General features: G+C 51.1%; 8 protein-coding genes across 8 annotated transcripts; 4 read left to right on the top strand and 4 right to left on the bottom strand.

Annotated features, from left to right (window-relative positions):
- Positions 1 to 1,415: 1,415 nt before the first annotated feature.
- On the top strand, positions 1,416 to 1,990 carry N7515_007020 (short coiled-coil protein; the record flags this gene model as incomplete). Its single annotated transcript, XM_056667764.1, has 2 exons — positions 1,416 to 1,735; positions 1,807 to 1,990. The coding sequence occupies 2 exons, from the start codon at positions 1,416 to 1,418 to the stop codon at positions 1,988 to 1,990; spliced, it is 504 nt and encodes a 167-aa protein (XP_056521360.1).
- Positions 1,991 to 4,850: 2,860 nt separating this feature from the next.
- Positions 4,851 to 5,824, bottom strand: artA (14-3-3 adaptor artA; the record flags this gene model as incomplete). The annotated part of the gene is made up of 4 exons (XM_056667763.1): positions 4,851 to 4,961; positions 5,024 to 5,094; positions 5,157 to 5,705; positions 5,764 to 5,824. The coding sequence occupies 4 exons, from the start codon at positions 5,822 to 5,824 to the stop codon at positions 4,851 to 4,853; spliced, it is 792 nt and encodes a 263-aa protein (XP_056521359.1).
- A 1,472-nt stretch (positions 5,825 to 7,296) lies between these two features.
- On the top strand, positions 7,297 to 7,759 carry N7515_007018 (uncharacterized protein; the record flags this gene model as incomplete). The annotated part of the gene is made up of 3 exons (XM_056667762.1): positions 7,297 to 7,433; positions 7,569 to 7,634; positions 7,690 to 7,759. The coding sequence occupies 3 exons, from the start codon at positions 7,297 to 7,299 to the stop codon at positions 7,757 to 7,759; spliced, it is 273 nt and encodes a 90-aa protein (XP_056521358.1).
- Positions 7,760 to 7,926: 167 nt separating this feature from the next.
- N7515_007017 (uncharacterized protein) lies at positions 7,927 to 8,275 on the bottom strand (the record flags this gene model as incomplete). Its single annotated transcript, XM_056667761.1, has 2 exons — positions 7,927 to 8,096; positions 8,194 to 8,275. The coding sequence occupies 2 exons, from the start codon at positions 8,273 to 8,275 to the stop codon at positions 7,927 to 7,929; spliced, it is 252 nt and encodes an 83-aa protein (XP_056521357.1).
- Positions 8,276 to 8,788: 513 nt separating this feature from the next.
- N7515_007016 (ankyrin) lies at positions 8,789 to 9,028 on the top strand (the record flags this gene model as incomplete). The annotated part of the gene is made up of 1 exon (XM_056667760.1): positions 8,789 to 9,028. The coding sequence occupies one exon, from the start codon at positions 8,789 to 8,791 to the stop codon at positions 9,026 to 9,028; it is 240 nt and encodes a 79-aa protein (XP_056521356.1).
- A 239-nt stretch (positions 9,029 to 9,267) lies between these two features.
- Positions 9,268 to 11,322, bottom strand: N7515_007015 (putative nucleoporin Nsp1; the record flags this gene model as incomplete). The annotated part of the gene is made up of 3 exons (XM_056667759.1): positions 9,268 to 9,477; positions 9,540 to 9,663; positions 9,722 to 11,322. The coding sequence occupies 3 exons, from the start codon at positions 11,320 to 11,322 to the stop codon at positions 9,268 to 9,270; spliced, it is 1,935 nt and encodes a 644-aa protein (XP_056521355.1).
- Positions 11,323 to 11,774: 452 nt separating this feature from the next.
- Positions 11,775 to 13,478, top strand: N7515_007014 (DUF5102 domain-containing protein; the record flags this gene model as incomplete). Its single annotated transcript, XM_056667758.1, has 2 exons — positions 11,775 to 11,865; positions 11,926 to 13,478. 2 exons carry the CDS (start codon positions 11,775 to 11,777, stop codon positions 13,476 to 13,478), a joined length of 1,644 nt encoding a protein of 547 aa, XP_056521354.1.
- A 441-nt stretch (positions 13,479 to 13,919) lies between these two features.
- Positions 13,920 to 17,051, bottom strand: N7515_007013 (MIZ zinc finger domain protein; the record flags this gene model as incomplete). The annotated part of the gene is made up of 1 exon (XM_056667757.1): positions 13,920 to 17,051. One exon carries the CDS (start codon positions 17,049 to 17,051, stop codon positions 13,920 to 13,922), a length of 3,132 nt encoding a protein of 1,043 aa, XP_056521353.1.
- Between the last annotated feature and the right edge of the window lie 6 nt (positions 17,052 to 17,057).

Raw genomic sequence — 17,057 nt, 5'->3', positions numbered from 1 at the left:
TGTCAGAGTATTCAAAATTTCGTTAGAGAGAGGAGTCAACGGTCAGATTCACGATGCTTGTTATAATAGGCGAAACTATACAGTATGTTGCTGTGCGCGTGAATGCAGATTAAGAACCAATGACATAGCGTCATTTGACTCTGAGGCTCGATCGACATTGCATGCCCCCCTTCCGTTCCCTTCTCCTCCCCTGAAGACGGGGCATGCCCACATGTGCGATATATTATATACATACTGTAATTTGTATCTTGTACGAACTTCAAAGTACATCAACTGTTAGTATGTTTGATATGATGTAGTCGTGTTGCAGGTACGTACTAGAATCTAAATTTGTATTTACTACCACATATCTGGGAAATGCAGAAAGATACAAAAAGTATATAAATGAAAAATACGTGTCCAACTGAATATTCGGACTAAGTATGGCGTAAATAGGGAACAGCGGTGTACCGGGTTCTTGCCCGGGAGATGTGGGAAAGGGGAATGAGAGCTACCCGTTAGTTTACTTTGGGTTCCTGAGCGCCTCTGTATCCCCTCTTCCCTTTCTCTTTTACCTCATTATTTGGTATTCTCACTATTTGTTGATATACGAAAATAGTGAGAATAGTGGGAAAACCGTCATACACAGTAGACGTAAATGTATAATATAATATAAAATTACAATAATATACAATAATACACTCAGTACTATGTATTCGTAATGTTGCCACAATACAAAGGACGATCCAAGAAAATCAGACTGGGTTCCTCCACCTACTGAAAATGTGCTAAGATGGACAGTCCCAAGGGGTAACTCCATAGGTACCACGGTGTGCCGCACCCGTCCCACCATCACCTAGGTCACTCAGATGTACCCCCTCTGGCGTAACGCCGATACCGAAACTCTCTCCCGTTTTCCCCCAAAGCTCTTTTCGGTTTTCCGACTCTCTTTCTTCCTTTCTTCCCTTCTCTTTGAACATTCACCTACTTTAACCATTTACTACTCATCCTATTTGCCCTCCCTTAGTGGCCAGCCTCTCTTTTTTGAAAAGAAGGAACAATAAAAAATTCAGCCCTTCCCTTTCGAAATTCCCGACCATTCACTCCCCTCTCTTTTCCCCCTCTCAATCTCGAAATTGCATCCATCGTCACCAAACGCCTCTCGCAATTACTCGTTTCGTCAAAGTCGGCCACGGTCGTCTTCAGATTTCAATCCCTTCACCTTTCCGACTTTCACCGACCCCGGTAGCTACCTCAAGCGTAACACAGATCTTTCATCTGGGGTACATCGCTAGGGGTAGACCGTGGTCGTCCATCAGCCACTTTTCCTCCGGTCTTTTCGACTCCACCAACCGCCCCCTAATATCGGGATTTTGACTACGCCGCCATCCTGGACTTCATTTTGATCCTGTGTGTCGCCAGCAATAAACCTCTTTATGGCAGCAGATACCGATATGACTGGAGCCTCCCCTGTTGATACCCTGCCGCACCCAAACGACGGTGGCCGCATGCATATGTCATCTCTTTCATCATCCTCTTCTATATCCGACGCAGAAACTGAGCGTCGAGGCCGATCAGAACGTCCCCGAATGGCGAGCCGCAAACCCAGTGCCTCGATTCTGGTTCCCCGGGATCACCCCGAAATTGAAATAGAGGAAGAAGAATTTCCCCCCGACGACGCCCGCGCGATGAGTCCACGTCGTAATTCTGCCGATCTGGAGCGTTTAGGCAAGGAAGCCAGACAGACCCTTCAAGAGTGAGTTTCAACAGGCGGCTTCCTTCGATGCCAATCTATCATTTCCAGTAGCTAACCATAGAACCCAACAGGCAAGCCAAGGCCCTACAATCATCATTACAAGCTCTCGCCGAACGCATCGATGCAGTTAAATCCGACCACGACAAGTTGGAGAACGAGAACAAGATACTTCAAGACTATATTGGCGGTCTCACTCGCAACATGACCAAGAGCGAAATGACACGCAGTACGAAAGTCCGCAAAGCACAGAAGTAACTCCGCCTTTCCCTCAATGGATGAATCGTCGCAAGGTAGTTGGATATCTCATTCCGTGAACGTCAATCGGGAGGGATCATCTGGTGTTTTTTTGCAGCAAGGTTTTATATGCAGTTCGCCAACTTTGACCGACATTCGATTTGCTTTCTCTTCACTACGACGATATACCCGGTCAACAGATTTTTTCTTCCTATCGCACATTTCCCATGTGGTCGCTCAATGAGTGCATGCTCAACAACAGCATGTCACGGTTTCATCAGATACAACAGTCGCATTTTTCGGCTGTATACGAAATTTCTCCCAGCAATGGTGTCAGCATTTATCCAAAGGGGGAGGAAATCTTACGATTGCTATATTCTCAACACATCACATCTGCCACCCGACTGGTTCGAGTGGCCAAATAAGAAAATCACAGTTCGATTTACACGCCACCATGTCATTGTCTCCACAAGCGCCCCTGTTCAACCGGGATCGAACCATTGAATAAGTCGCGAGGCTGATTTCGAATCATTAACTCAAGGGGCAAGATTCCAGGGACCGTTTGTGACATCATCGCATATCTGACCGTCAGATTGAGTTGCCACCTGACTCTTGGCATCTGATCTCCGGTGCCCCAAATGCGGTGTGCGACGGTCATCCTCTTCTGCAGCCTTTCATCCTGCCTCTCTTCAACCCTGTCGATATTATTGGGCATCCTGGTTTTCTCTTCCCTCCTTTTTTTCATACGGCGTTTTCTTTTTCCTGTGGCGACTGTGACCACATGGTTGACTTGTACTTTTTTCGCCCTTATCCTTTTTTTGTCTTTCGATGCATAGCACCTTGGGCGTTTCGGGGACTGGGACTAGATTCGATTTGATTGAATGGCTCTTGCTGGAGCCACACTGAAATGTTTCTTCGTCATGGGCATTGCATGGTGACGGTCATGGTCACAGCAGAACGGCGCAGAAAGTGGAAAGCATCTTAGGGGTCTACTGGAGCAGTCCATTTCTCTTCTTCATCTTTCCTCATATGCCTTCTCGACAGTTTGAGAGGCTTTCTGTACATCTGCATCTGACTTGTTTTCTTGTTTTCTTTCTCTTCTTTGATCGTCCGCCAGGACTGGCTGATCTTCACGATGGATACCCAAGACATCGCTGGTGATGTCTAGTTTCCAGCGGTTCGATTGTATCTTCTATTTATACTTCTTCTTGCTTCTTGCACTTGCCATACCCAAGAGCGTGCATGTCTCAAGTCTCTTTTCCCTTTTCCCTTTATTGTCCTCATACCCCTTTTTATCGAGCCCGCATGGCTGGTAGCATTGTGGTTCTAACCATAGCAGCAATGGAAATCATTTCAATCAAGCCTATTCCTGTACTATTCCTGTACTATTCCTGTACTATTCCTGTAGATCCATACCTCCACGGGTACTCCGTACAAAACAATCAATCTCATGATTACATCTAGATACAAGACTCTTCTCCAACACCCTCCTGCAATACGACAATTTGACACAAAACTTACCAAATTTCACCATTGCACCACCTCTCACTCAGCAATGGCTCACCCTGAAAACCCCCAAGGCTCTGTACATGTCTAATTACTACGGAGTATGACCGACACGCCAATACAACCCGACCAAACCCCGCGACACCGACACCGACAGCCACTGCGGGTATCCCCGACAAGTGTCCACCAAATCAGCCACCGATATCATTTCCCGCAGTGACAGGGGTTTGTGAGTTATGCATACTCCCCCACGAACCACATTTTTTCGAACATAAGGCTATCCTCCTTTGGTTTAGTTATCATGTGATGATTGAATTGGGTCTTGTTTCAAGACCTAACTAAATGGATTGTCACTACCTAACTAACTAGTTAGCTAGTTACAGTAGATTTAAGTGTGGATTATAGAGGATCCATCTGTGGTGCTTAGATCAATTCGGTACGGCTATTGTCGTGCTGGCTAGGCTGGGTACCTATGGATCTAGGTGGTTGCTAGCTGTGTGTGAAGCGGGTGGTCAATGGTCATAGCCCGACACTGTGCCTTTCACGGATCTTGTGGCCCTGAGCCTGGATGTATATATTCGGTAGGTAGGCACATGATAACACGGAAATAGGTAGGTATGGCGCCGACGGGACCTCTTGGGTGTCTGTAGCTTATGGAATAGTCGGACATCTACCTAGACGTTACTTGGAGACATAATCAGCAATATAAAGCTCTATGAAAGGGCAATTCCACGTGCTAAGTTAGTTCCTAGGCTTACTTCGTAGAGTGCATTACTGGTTATGGATCACCAGAAAATGTGTACGAGGCAGTCTTTGAAACCACATCTAGCGCTAATCAAACGCCATATGGCACAGATACGGAGATATAGGGAAAGCGAAAAGCCAAGTCAGGGAGGGGCCAATAAAACCCTGGAAGTCCTTATAAGGAACTAGTTTGGAAAAAAACTTCTGTGTGTATGTGTGTTGGGCTGGGAGAGTGCGCGCAAGGGGACTCTTTGGGTAGTTAAGAGGCAAAGTAGACAAAATAACAAGGAGAATGAAAAAACGAAAAGAGAAGACAGGATAGATATTCCCCTAGGCAGAGAACACAAACACCGGACCAAAAGCAAGTAAAGCAATCAAGAAGAATTCGAAGCAAAGCTGGCCCAAAGAGCATCCAAGCCCAAATGTCAAGAGGATTTCTCGCGTCAACCCTTGCGAGTCCCGCAATACTTTAATCCAACAATCTGGCCAATGCATGTCATTGTCCATCCTTCTTCGTCTCAAGTCTATGTCCTTGCAGTATAAGACCAGTCGTGCGCGCTCTTTTCCTCGGTTGACCCACCCGTCCTGAGGACGCGAGTCCGTCGACAAGGTCTTTTTAGGTGTTAATCATTTACTCGGCAGCAGGCTTCTCGGCCTCGGCGGCAGGAGCCTCCTCCTCCTTCTTCTCGGCGGGGGCGGCGCTCTCGGAGCTGGGCTCAGCCTCGGAAGAGGTCCAGAGGGTCTAGTGGGAGATACAACGTTAGCGCATGAAAATCTTCCATTGGAATATGGATGAACACTTACCAGGTTGTCGCGGAGGAGCTGCATGATGAGAGTGGAGTCCTTGTAGCTCTCCTCGCTCAGGGTGTCGAGCTCTGCAGACGATTGTTAGCCTCGGGCTTCAAATGCACAATTAATGCACCGGGCTATGACTTACCAGCAATGGCATCATCAAAGGCAAGCTTGGCGAGATGGCAGGCCTGGTCGGGGGAGTTCAGGATTTCGTAGTAGAAGACGGAGAAGTTGAGGGCAAGTCCGAGACGGATGGGGTGAGTAGGGGCAAGGTCGGTGGAGGCAATCTCGGTGGCAGCCTTGTAGGCCTCCAGGGAGAAGTCGGCAGCACCCTTGCGACGGTCGCCAATGGCGAACTCGGCAAGGTAACGGTGGTAGTCACCCTTCATCTTGTGGTAGAAGACCTTAGACTCGCCACTCTGGGCAGACTTAATAAGGTGCTGGTCCAGAACCTCGAGAATGTCGTCGCAGATCTTGGCAAGCTCGGCCTCAATCTTCTGGCGGTACTCCTTGATCAAAGTGACCTGGGACTCGTTGCCCTTGGACTCCTCCTTCTGCTCGATCGAGGTGACGATTCTCCAAGAGGCACGGCGGGCACCAATGACGTTCTTGTAGGCGACGGACAGGAGATTGCGCTCCTCAACGGTGAGCTCAACATCGGCAGAGGCGACAACCTTCATGTTCTCGACCATCTCTGTGGATTGTCAGTCAATCTGCACAAAACTGGCCTAACGAGAATTGAGTGGACTAACCCTCATAGCGCTCAGCCTGCTCAGCGAGCTTGGCGAGGTAAACAGCGTCTTCGTGACCCATGATGAAAGTGTGTTGTCTACAATCAAAATTTATGTTAGCTAAAATCCCGCTTGAGCTTTGTTTTCGGTGTGGTTGTAATTGAAATGGCTGCAGGTAATCACGCCATCGGGAACAGTGTAAAAAGGCGATGGCGAGGGGTAGATGGCATGCCGTCCCCTCTTGAAGTATACGGGGTAGGGTCCATTGTTTGCCGATAAGCATCACATTATAGAATCTCTGGGCCATCATTGAGGCCAAAGACTGGGGTCTTCATCCATGTCGCCGATCTTGACAATCCTGGCTACCACAGGGCCTGGTCTTCCCGTGTGGAGCTGAGGGGGGCATCGCAGGACAGCGATTGCGGCAACGGTTCAGCGGATAAACAACGAGGGAATAGGACGTCCTTCGCCATATAATCGTGATGCGATGGGATTTGAGGGAAGGTGTGGATTTTCAGGTATCGCTCTTTCGACGACTCATTGTTGATGTGTGTGGGTTTTGCGGTGATGACCGGGGGCACAGAAACAGGGCCAGAAGAAGGCAGAATTTAACAGGAGAACAACAAGATAATACTGACCTGGTTTGTAAAGGAGGAGAAAAAGGTTATAAGGAATCGAGAGATGGATGGAGAATGGATGAAGTGGAAGAGTAGGGAGTTGAGAACTTGAGAGAGGAGGCAGGAGGAAAGGAGGGGGGGGGGGCAGAAGGCGGTGTTGTTGGGATTTACCTCCAAGGCTGAACAGAACAACCCACTTCTGCTAGCTGGATTTTTATGTTATGAGTTGGGATTTATGAGGGTCATTCGTACGATTTACATCTTTAATCCTTTGAATCCTCTTCTTTTTATATAGTCAACGACAACAACAGTCCATAGATCAACAACTTCCCCCCTCTTCTATACACAAATCTCTTGTCGATTCTGTGTGGTTCGGTGGGCCTCCTCCAGCGTCATTCCCCGATCCGCACCCAATAGACTGGGGGTCCTTACTTGCGCCTCATTAGACATCACAAACGCCAATCTCTTGTACTTTGGATGAGGTGGTGGAAGATTATCGTATCAGGACTATGCCAACTATCATGACCACAAGTCATCTGAGTGCACGGACAGAAGGATGACCCCCGTGATCGAGGATCTGTACCCTAAGTCCCTAACTACCTGGACATACACATCTTTTCTTACAAGTACACAGCATGCACTTAAACTACCAATGTACAACAACTACCAGCGTCCAGCACCTCTAAAACGGAGTCGAATAAGAAGCCTGCAACTAATCGCTTCAGTGCAGAAATTTACGTTCACATGACCAAAATCTGACATAAGCCTGTTTTGGCCCTCTGTTTGTTCTGTTTGCTCAGTGTCCCACCATCATGTGATGTTTCTTGGCAGGTAACGTCACGTCATTGGGTAAACTGGCACTCCTCGTACCTAAACTTTGTGCTTTGTAACCTCCCAACCTCTACCACACATCCATAAACCACCCCAAACCATCAACATGCTTCGCCAATTTGTCCGTCCTGCTGCTACTGCCAACCGGGCAGTCTTCAGCCGTTCTTTCTCCGTCGCCGTTCCTCGTATGGGCGAAGGTGACACCGGTGCTCCCCGCTCTGGCGGTGGTGGTGCCTCTGGCGGGTAAGTTAGACGCACGTTGACTGCGGAGCTTACTGCGTGATGCTCAAAAGCACCCAGCAGATAGCTTCCTGTCTGCCTTGCCGCAGTTGGATGATGGCATCATCGTACGATCACTAACATTCGTTGTTTCGCTAGTGACGCATTCACCAAGCGCGAGGCTGCTCAGGAGAGCCTTTATATCCGCGAGAAGGAACTTGAGAAGTAAGTTTGGCACGGTTGAATGATCACGATGGAGCAGGAGCTAATCGATTGGCAGGCTTGCCCAGCTTAAGAAGTCGATCGTCCAGCAGCGCAAGCACTTGGAGGAGCTGGAGAACCACATGTGAGTGCAATTGTTGATTCTTCAATCTTATTTTCCGTTGTGAACAGCGTACTGACTGGCTTCTTCTTTAGCGATGGCTTGAGCCGCAAGTAGATCCAGTGAATCAGGCCATTCCTCCATGCTTTGACGCCAAGAGTTACTTCAGCTGCTGTGTACAATACCATCTTCTCTCTAGCGAGCCGCCATATCCGCTTGGGATTGTTTCGTTTTCAGCATCTTAAATAAGACATCTCCGCGGTAGCATATAATCATTCCAATGACTTTGTGCATGAACTCAGTAGTCCGTTCGGGGGTAATATTGAGTAGACTCGGCATTAGTGTAGTGTGCTGGACGTTCGTAGCTGTTAGTCGGTCTTGAATGTTGATTGCTCTAGAAATTCTTCAGTTGATCCGAGACAATCACCTACTGTGTAGTACACAGTAATGCTGCCAACATACCAGGTACAAAAACGTCGTCCACTGGCCGTCTGCCGTCTCCACATAAATAAAGCGGGTCCATGGACATTCCTTCCAAATCCATGTCCACGACAACTTCAGATCCATAAACATACTGTGGTCGACACAGTAACCTTCAATCGTTTAACCCGGCATTATCCCTAATCCCCGACATCTATCCAGCCATGACTCTCCTCGCATTACCCAACGAGCTCCTACTATTGATAGCAGAGCACCAAGACACCCAACGCGACAAAAACGCGTTAGCAAGATTATTGATGCCCTGTCTTCTGTGGGGTTTACGCCGTTGACTCGGGCGGTGGGGTGGGAGGGTAATCCGTCCGCGCGTTTGAAGGAACACCCCATAACATCTCTCTTGCTGAAGCGACGTGCAGATGCCAATAGGGTCAATGGGTCTAATATCTCGCCGTTGCATCGTGTGATCGAAAAAGAGTATTGGAAGATGGCCGAGTTGTTGCTTTTGCATGGTGCCGACCCGGATGAGAGAACGTGGGCGGGCCGGACACCACTCCATGAAGTTATACGGTATAACCATCGTCGTCTTTCTCGTACCTGTGCTTGTTTGGAGCAGATGAAAATGTTGTTGCGGAGAGGGGCTAATGTTCAGCTGATGGATGACGAAGGCTATACGCCGCTGCACGAGGCAGCGAAGGGAGACGATCCAGTGGTTATCAGACTGCTACTCGAAGCGGGTGCTGACCGTTCGATCAAGAATAAGAAGGGAGAATCGCCGTCACAAATACACCTAAAACACTGGCAGATGAAGAAGAAGATTGCGAAGAAGCATCGCGAAATCATGGACATGCTGGAATCTTAGTCTGGGCATTCTATTTCAGCAAATGGCGACAGAAGCTACATAAACAGTGTAACTATCATTAGCGAGCAGACGACCCGATCCTCTTGCATTGAGTCCTACGAAAGAAAGTAATCACAAAGCGGATGCAAGTATTGTGACCGACTATTACATTTCCTGACTACAGAACATTCCCCAAAGCACATCGAGGTGCCAAGTAGCCGATAACTCCAAGTTCAAATCATTAAAGAAACCAAAACCGTTTACCGCCCTTGCATGAATGACCGGTAGAAATCATCACTGGCGCTGTCATTGCCTGCACCAGTGTTGGGATAGCCATATCCGAGACGAGCAGAGATCGATTGGCCTGCCTGTTGGGCAGCGTCGAGCTTAGCTTGTAGCTCGGAGGTACCCATGTCGATGACCTGCAGCTGCGACAGGTGCGAGTTGAGAATGCGGACAATCTGCGAGATCTGTGGAGAATCGTGAGTAAAGAGCTCTGAAAATGTCGAACTGATACTGATTTGGAACATACCGGCTCGTCTGCCTTGTTGGTCTTGGTCAATGTGGATGAGGCACCGTTGACCTCTTCGATCATGCTGGTAAGATCCTTGCCCATCTCGTCCAAACGCTCGGAGAGCTTCTCAGCCAATTTGTAACTAAATAACCCTGTTAGCTTCATGAAAGATCCTGTAAGTGTTGATAATGGGTACTCACGTTGCCTCACGCTCCTGGTCAGGTCCCTGGAGGGAGTCTCCAGGGCCCACCTGCTTGGTGACCATCTCGTCAACTTCACGCTCGTATCGATCCAGCCATGAGCTGAGCTCATCTTGTTGACCCTCCACTGCTGCCAACTGGCGCTCCACCTCTTGGGTAGCCCGGTCCGCATCGACAGTGCTGCCGTACAGCTTCTGAACCTTTGTACCATTGTCCACTAGCAAACGGTCCCACTCGGAAACCTTCTCCGCCTGTTCACGGAAGTCCTTCTGATATTTACCGAGATCCGTGGCCCATCGGGTAATGATCTCATCCATGGTCTTGTTCTTCAAACGCGACTGAGCTGGGGGAGCCGGACCAGTAGTAGACTGCCCAAGGGCAGAAGGTCCAGCCGAAGCAGTAGTGCCTGCAGCGGTGGCAGTCGAGGCGGGAGTCGGGCCAGCGGTGGTAGCCTTAGTACCGAGACCACCAAGACCTGCACTGGAAGTGGTCGCTGGTTGGGTTGAGGGGGTAGTAGCAGCCTGGCCGAACAGACCACCTGCGGGTGCAGCCGGCGCAGTAGTAGTAGGCGCGGCAGTGGCTGCTGTACCGGGAGTGGTTGTGGGAGCAGAGGCCCCGAACAGGCCTCCAGTAGGAGCCGCGGCTGGAGTAGTTGAAGGAGCGGTTGTTGATGTGGCAGGAAATAGGGACTTTTGAGGAGTAGCGCTCGACGTGGCGGGGGCCCCTAGTGAAGGGGTTGAGCCTGCAGTAGACGCAGGAGCGCCGAGAGATGGGAAAGGAGACTTGGTAGCGGAGTCACCACCAGAGGCAGCAGGCTTGTTGAAAAGAGAGGACGTCTGCGAGCTTTGCGCACCAGCTGCGCCGCCGAAGAGTGGGTTGCCAGTAGTACCTGCGGAAGTCGCGGGAGTGGTAGAATCAGCTGGCTTGTTCACACCACTGAAAAGACCGCCAGCGGGCGTAGCAGCAGGTGCGGCACCTCCGAACACTGGCGTGGTTGTAGCTCCACCTCCAAAGAGGTTGCTGGATGACTGCGAGGTGGTGGGTGGGGTCGACGACGGCGCAGCGGTTGAGGGGGTAGTCGAGGAAGCGGGTTTCGCAGCTCCGAAGAGGCTGTTGGGAGGGTTGGAGGCCGGAGGGGGCCCAGCAGGGGTGGTGGAATTGTTGCCAAACATGGATCCTCCCGCGGGAGCAGGAGTAGCCGTCGGGGCCGCGCCGCCAAACAAACTATTTGGTTTACCTTGGCCAAACAATCCGCCGCCGGCAGTCTGACCAGGTGTGGTTGATTCGGTGGTCTTGTTTGGAGTTTGGTTGTTGAAGAGTGAGTTGGGCTGCGTGCCACTTCCGCCTTGAGCATTGCCGCCGAAGCTGAAGCTTGATGCACCACCATTGGCAGCGCCTGCATTGCCGAAGCTAGGAGTGCTTGTGCCACTTGTGGCGTTTCCAAATAACGGCGTGTTAGTTGTCGAAGCTCCCACATTTCCGAAGAGGCCACCGCTAGGCGCATTGTTATCCTTGTTAGCACCAAAAGCATTGCCGGCTCCAAATGCACTTCCACTGGAGGCGCCTCCAGAGGAGGCTGGGGCACCGAAGGTGAATGGCATGGTGTTGAGTTGGCGTGGTCGACCGAGCTGGGGGAAGATTTGACGAAAAAGCTGGACCAAGGTGCACCAGACGACACAGAGCAGGGACGTGAGCCTGCGGAATGGATCAGGGGATCCAACAATAAGCTACTGAAGCTCTTCAAAAAAGGAGGAGATGATGAGCCTTGGGTGGAATGGCGAAGGCAGAGACCAAAGATCGGGATAATAATAATTGGAAGGAGTTCCCGCAGCGCGCGGAAAACCTTGGCGCCTTGGATTCAAGGCAGAATTAGTGCCTCAATAACCTGGCCAGAATATCAATAATTGATGCCTAAGGAATCAATGTTCTGGGCTCACATCGATCGCAACTGTCGTCACTGCACACTACACACACGGCCCCCCGTTGTATTTTAACTTCTTCAATTTTGGGTCTCCTTTCTTTCATGTTAACAATCTGAACACAAGCTGCAATCATGTCGGAGGGGCCGTCCGATTCGTCCAATTCGCATCTAGAGCCCCCCAGAAGGACTACAGAACTACAAGATCCAGGAGCTGGTGACCACAGTAAGTAACCCTACTACTATACGATTTCAAGAATCATTCCATTGACTCTGTCTTCAACAGTCTCGGAAAGCGACGACGAACATTTCTCAGATGCCAGTGAGGGCATTCCCTCACACGACTCACAACCACCATCCGGTCGCACTTCCCCTGTCCCACGAACTCGAGTCGAGAGGGTTGACAGCAGCACTCAACACGGCGAGGTCCCCGGCACAGCAGCATTTGAAAAGAGGGAGCAGGATGCAGTTCCTGATGAGATTGAGATTGTACCAGAAGGGTCACACAGCCGGGGTCATTCCCCCGCGGGCTCAGAAGACCAGCAACCCTTAAACCCCGACAGCTCGCCCATCCCGCGCACTGTGGTTGAGAAGGTGGACCCGGGTGAACCGAGCCACGGTGAAGTCCCTGGCACATTGGCACATGAGAAACGACTCGCCGACGCTGTGCCTGATGTGGTGATGAAGGCTTCAGATTCCGAAGGCGGGAGTCCAACACCCCCAGCATACGACCATACGCCCCCTGAGACCGAAGGGTCTACACCAGACATTCCAGAGACTCGTCTCGAGCGGGTTGAATCAAACCCCGCCGATGAAGACCTGCCACCGCACCCGCAAGCTCACACACGCTCACCAAGTGACGCATTACCCGATACGGTAGAAACCGTCCCGGACACCTCGATAAGCGGCACAGACCTGGAGCCCCAAGACCTCTCATCGGAGAATGACATGAATGACGACCACGGACACGAAACTCAACAAGCGGGAGGGGATGATTTTGACGAATTTGTAGAAGAACAAGAAGACATGGAAGACGATGACTTCGGGGACTTCGACGACGGCTTCCAAGAGCCCAGTGCAGAGGAACCTTTCCCAGACGGAACCGCGACACCACAGCAAACCCATGCGCCCCCTCCACCTCTCACCGACTTCGACACCTTCAAATCCACCTCCGAACTCATCGATTCCCTCCAGGACACCCTCAACACCCTCTTCCCCGCAACCCAAGACCTAAGCTCTCTCCCAGCCCTCGAGCCAATCCCAGACTCCTCCGCAATCTTTAGCACCGACCGCTCCCTCTCCCTCTGGTCCCAGCTCGTCGCACCACCGCCCCTCCAACCCCAAAACTGGGTGAAATCCCGCATTCGCCGGCTCTTCCTCGTATCCCTAGGCGTGCCCGTTGATCTGGACGAGATCCTCCCAGCCTCCAAACAGAAAAAGCTCATCCTCCCCTCGATCGACCTTGAAGGCACCGGCGCCAAAAGCCCCGGCGCCCGCTCTGGCAGCCAAGCCCGCAAAGAGGAAGGCGACAACGCCAACGCCGACAAGGGACAAGCTACCTCCCGCCACAAGACTACGTCTCGTCGTGGCGCGCCGCCGGCACCGGAAATAGACCTTTCTGCGGTCCGGCGACTGTGCGCCACTACAGATGCCGCGCTGAGCGGTCTCACGGATGCAGAGTTGAAGCTGCATGTCCAGGAATTGGAACAGGCTGCGCAGCGCGCTAGCTTTGTGTTGGAGCACTGGCTTAAGCGGCGGGATGGGCTTGTTGGTGAAAAGGAGGCTTTCGAGGGTGTCATTGAGAACCTCGTCAGTCATGTTCGGAGAGTCAGAAAGTAGTCTCTTCCTTACTTCCCGGCACTTGGTGTACTATATCTAAATGCCCAATATAATATATGCTGTATAATCTAATGTTGACACCAGAGACTGTGCTTGTGTAGATTTTGACGTTGGGTCAAGAGATGTAGTAGATACAGGTACTTAGGGATAAGCAGCCATTACACCATGGCAGAAGACTTTTTTTAGTATGGATACTCTTGTACCTATCACAAAGCCGCCAGGAATACATAGTAGAGACATCCCAGGTCATCGCCGTTTCAAACAGTTCCCGAAACGCCAGTAATGACAGAATAAGCAAAACAAAGCATTTGAAAAGCGCGCAATAGGGGTATCTCTTTCCAAATGCATGCAAAAAATAAATGTGAGATACTGGAAGGACAGACTCATTAGAGTAACGAAATGCATGAAACTTTCGTAGACCAGTGCCCATCATCGAGCATTTTAGTCCAATTCAATGATCTCGGGTTCTTGGCTGCGAACCGCGGGGCTAGCGCTGATTGTTTCACTCTTGGGGCGCAATGCATTAGGGGCTGCAGGGTCGCCGGAGTCATCAGCCTTTCGCTTCAAGGGGTTAGAGCCGGAGGCCTCGTCAGTGTCGACCCTCAGAGTCCATGTTCCATCAGCTTTGAACCGAATCGCGGTAGCTGTGTCGAGTCGATTTGTACGGGCGAGCTCGGCGTGCACTTCAGCGAGGAACTCATCGACGACCAAAAAACGCGGGCGTGCATCTGCTTTGCAAATCGGGCACCGCCAGTTATCGTATAATGGTGCCTGACCGGATACGGATATGCGGGTTCGAATGAAAGTGTCGCGGTCGAAGCATTCGTGGTGCTCACATTTCCGAGACCGAACGGGGACATCGAAGATGCGAGCCATGAATGGGTCAACTAGGCCGATTGTGATGTTGTCGGTGACAACGGCCAGGTCGTCGTCATCGGTGATTGGGGAGAGACGCTTTTGGATAGCTGCGCGAGAATCGGCCGCTGGAATGGATTGGACTTGGCTGAGGATATTGTCGAACTCATCGATCTGCAGGACTTCCACTCCGAAGACATACTTGGTGTTGTTGCACTCGTCCGGGCCCAAGAGAAAATGAACCTCTAAGGTGTTCTCACCGCTTTGGAGGTGCTCAGTGAGGTCCAGAGGAAGATCCTTTTCGTTGTGAACTTTTCGGCGCACGTAGAGCTCTTTGTTGTTCACAAACACGTACAAGACACTGGGCCAGACGGTGCTCGCCAAATACCACGACCGCTCCGTTACAGTATCTGGGTTGTCAGGAACACGAAGGCTTCGCAAGCGATAATGCCGGCAGCCGGGCTTGAAAGTCCAAACTGAACGCCGGCCCCGTGTTCCCTGAACGATCATTGGAAATCTTTGGCGCTCATCTGGTGTGAGAGAGAAGGTCCAGGTGTATTTAGCCTGGCCAGGATCGATAACGGTTGGCTGTACAAGAAAAGAGTCGGCGTAGGCCCACAAGCCAGTCTCAATTTCACTCCCTTTTGAGTCTTCCCTCACAACTCTTTTTATCGGATCGCGAAGATCAGCCACGTGTAGACCTATCCGCAGTGGATTCGCATTCACGGTCATTGGTGCTCGGTGGCCTGGTGGCGGAAGCAACAGTGAGTTGGACACTTTTTGTAAGGTCGGTGTCTCTGAAGGTGGCGTATGTAGGTTTGATGGGAAATGTGCGTTTGAAGTAGGCGAATGTTGTCGGATGTGTTGATCATGAGGAGGTCGTGGTGGTAGTGATTGTTGGGCGGTGGGGGTGGATATGGTGCGGATGGCGGACAGGAGTGCCGGTGACTGGGGCGAGTGTGTTGAAGAGACAGTGTTCGATTGCAGGACAAGATGAGTGGGCACTGTCGGTGTTGTGGCATTTGGGGGCTGCAGTCGCTGTCCCTGTGGCATCTGCGGACTTTGACACATCTGCGAAGGAGGCGCCTGTCCCAGTGCTATCATCTGCACTTGAGGGTCATGCATCTGAAGCCAGTATCCTTGGCCTTGTGGTTGTCCTTGACCTTGTGGAAAATGGACATAGTAAGGATAGGAGTTCTGCATTCGGGCAGCGTTCACGGGACCATATTCCGGTGACAAACCAACAGCACCCGTGACCTGACCCTGGGGCGGATTTGAGCTAAAGTACCCAGCGTAGGGTCTACCAGCTGACCTTCGGACAGGTGCGGTATGTGTGTTGGTAGCAGATCCAAGACGACGCGGCATCGTCGCTCCGGCATTCCGATGCGTCGTCTGAGCAATTTGAGGCCTTAGATGGGAAGTGCTAGGAGAGAATGAGGGTTGGGTCTGATCAGTCCTGGCGTTTGCCAGATCAGGCAGACGTGGAGACTGAGACTGACTAGTAGGTAGGCGTGGATACTTGCGATACACGGTGATCAACCAGCGATTCGAAGGTTCCAGTTCCGGACCGCATGGCACTCCAGCATCAATAAACCTTTTGCATAACTCATAATCCCGCCAAAACAGCTTCATCAGGGGTTTGATATAAGCCTCATCATGAAGGCGCCGGGAAACAAACATGAACATCACAGTCATCAATATCGGAGATGGTAATTGTAGCTTCGACCAAAGTTCCGTCACCAATGGTGGATGCGTGGCCCCGACCCAGAAATCTCTCCAGCTAGTAGCAAGCCGTGCTAGAAACGGATCTATTTTGCTCAGCACCAGATGATACCATGGCTGTTGCATCAGATTATATGGTGCCGATGGGAAATTTGCAAATGAAATCGTGGCAGCAGGATGCATTTTCCTGTTGTCTTCCAAAAGAGGCACGAGGTTTTGTGTGCCTGATAGGTCGACTCTATTAGGATCGGTACTATATTCACAGTACAACTGATGCACCACCAAATAGAATGAGTCTTTGTGATTGAGGGCCTGGCGTAACAAGTCAATCCGAGGCTGGACAATATTGTTTGCCGTTGGGTTCACAGGAGACAGGGCTCCCTCTGCTTGCAGATTATTTGTCAAAAGATCCATTTGGGCAGCCCATAGCTCCCAGATCTCATCGGAAATGGGTGCGGGCGCATCGCCCTGCAGCTGCTGTTCAGTTTGGCCCGAGACTCTTTGTTCCATGAGACCTCTGTCCAAAGGCGAGTTTGTCTGAGACCGGTTGGCTACCGGTAGAGTGCTTTGGGCCATAGGTTGTTCCATCGTGGACCCGTTCGAAGGGGATTGTATCGCCATCCGTTTATCATCTCCTCGCTGCGCCGTACTCTGGGCTGGGTTTGGCGGCAGTGTAGAGGGGATATTGGCGACTATTGCATCGGTGCTCAAGGGAATCGGTTCAGGATCTGTGGGAACGGGTGAGGGAAGCCCTGTCGCTGGGGTCGCAGATTTTGCCGGGTGAATTGCAGGGCCTGAATCATGTTGAGTTCGGGGATTTTCACCCGACGTGACGGTGGACATTAAAGTAGACTGAGGAAGGGAAGAAGTTGGGGCCCGAGCTTGACGATTAACTCGTGGAATAGTTCCGGCGTGCGGGCCATCTGTGTGCCGGCCCATCCAGTCCCTCCGCACGCCGCCTAGAAATAAATGAGCCGTGGTGTTGGATTCTTCCATATGATA

Source organism: Penicillium bovifimosum (assembly GCF_028826915.1).
Source record: "Penicillium bovifimosum strain IBT 22155 chromosome Unknown utg000005l_segment0_segment0, whole genome shotgun sequence".
NCBI classification, from domain to species: domain Eukaryota; kingdom Fungi; phylum Ascomycota; class Eurotiomycetes; order Eurotiales; family Aspergillaceae; genus Penicillium; species Penicillium bovifimosum.
The sequence above is the reverse complement of the archived record's forward strand: the minus strand, read 5'-3'. Positions and strand labels throughout refer to the sequence as shown.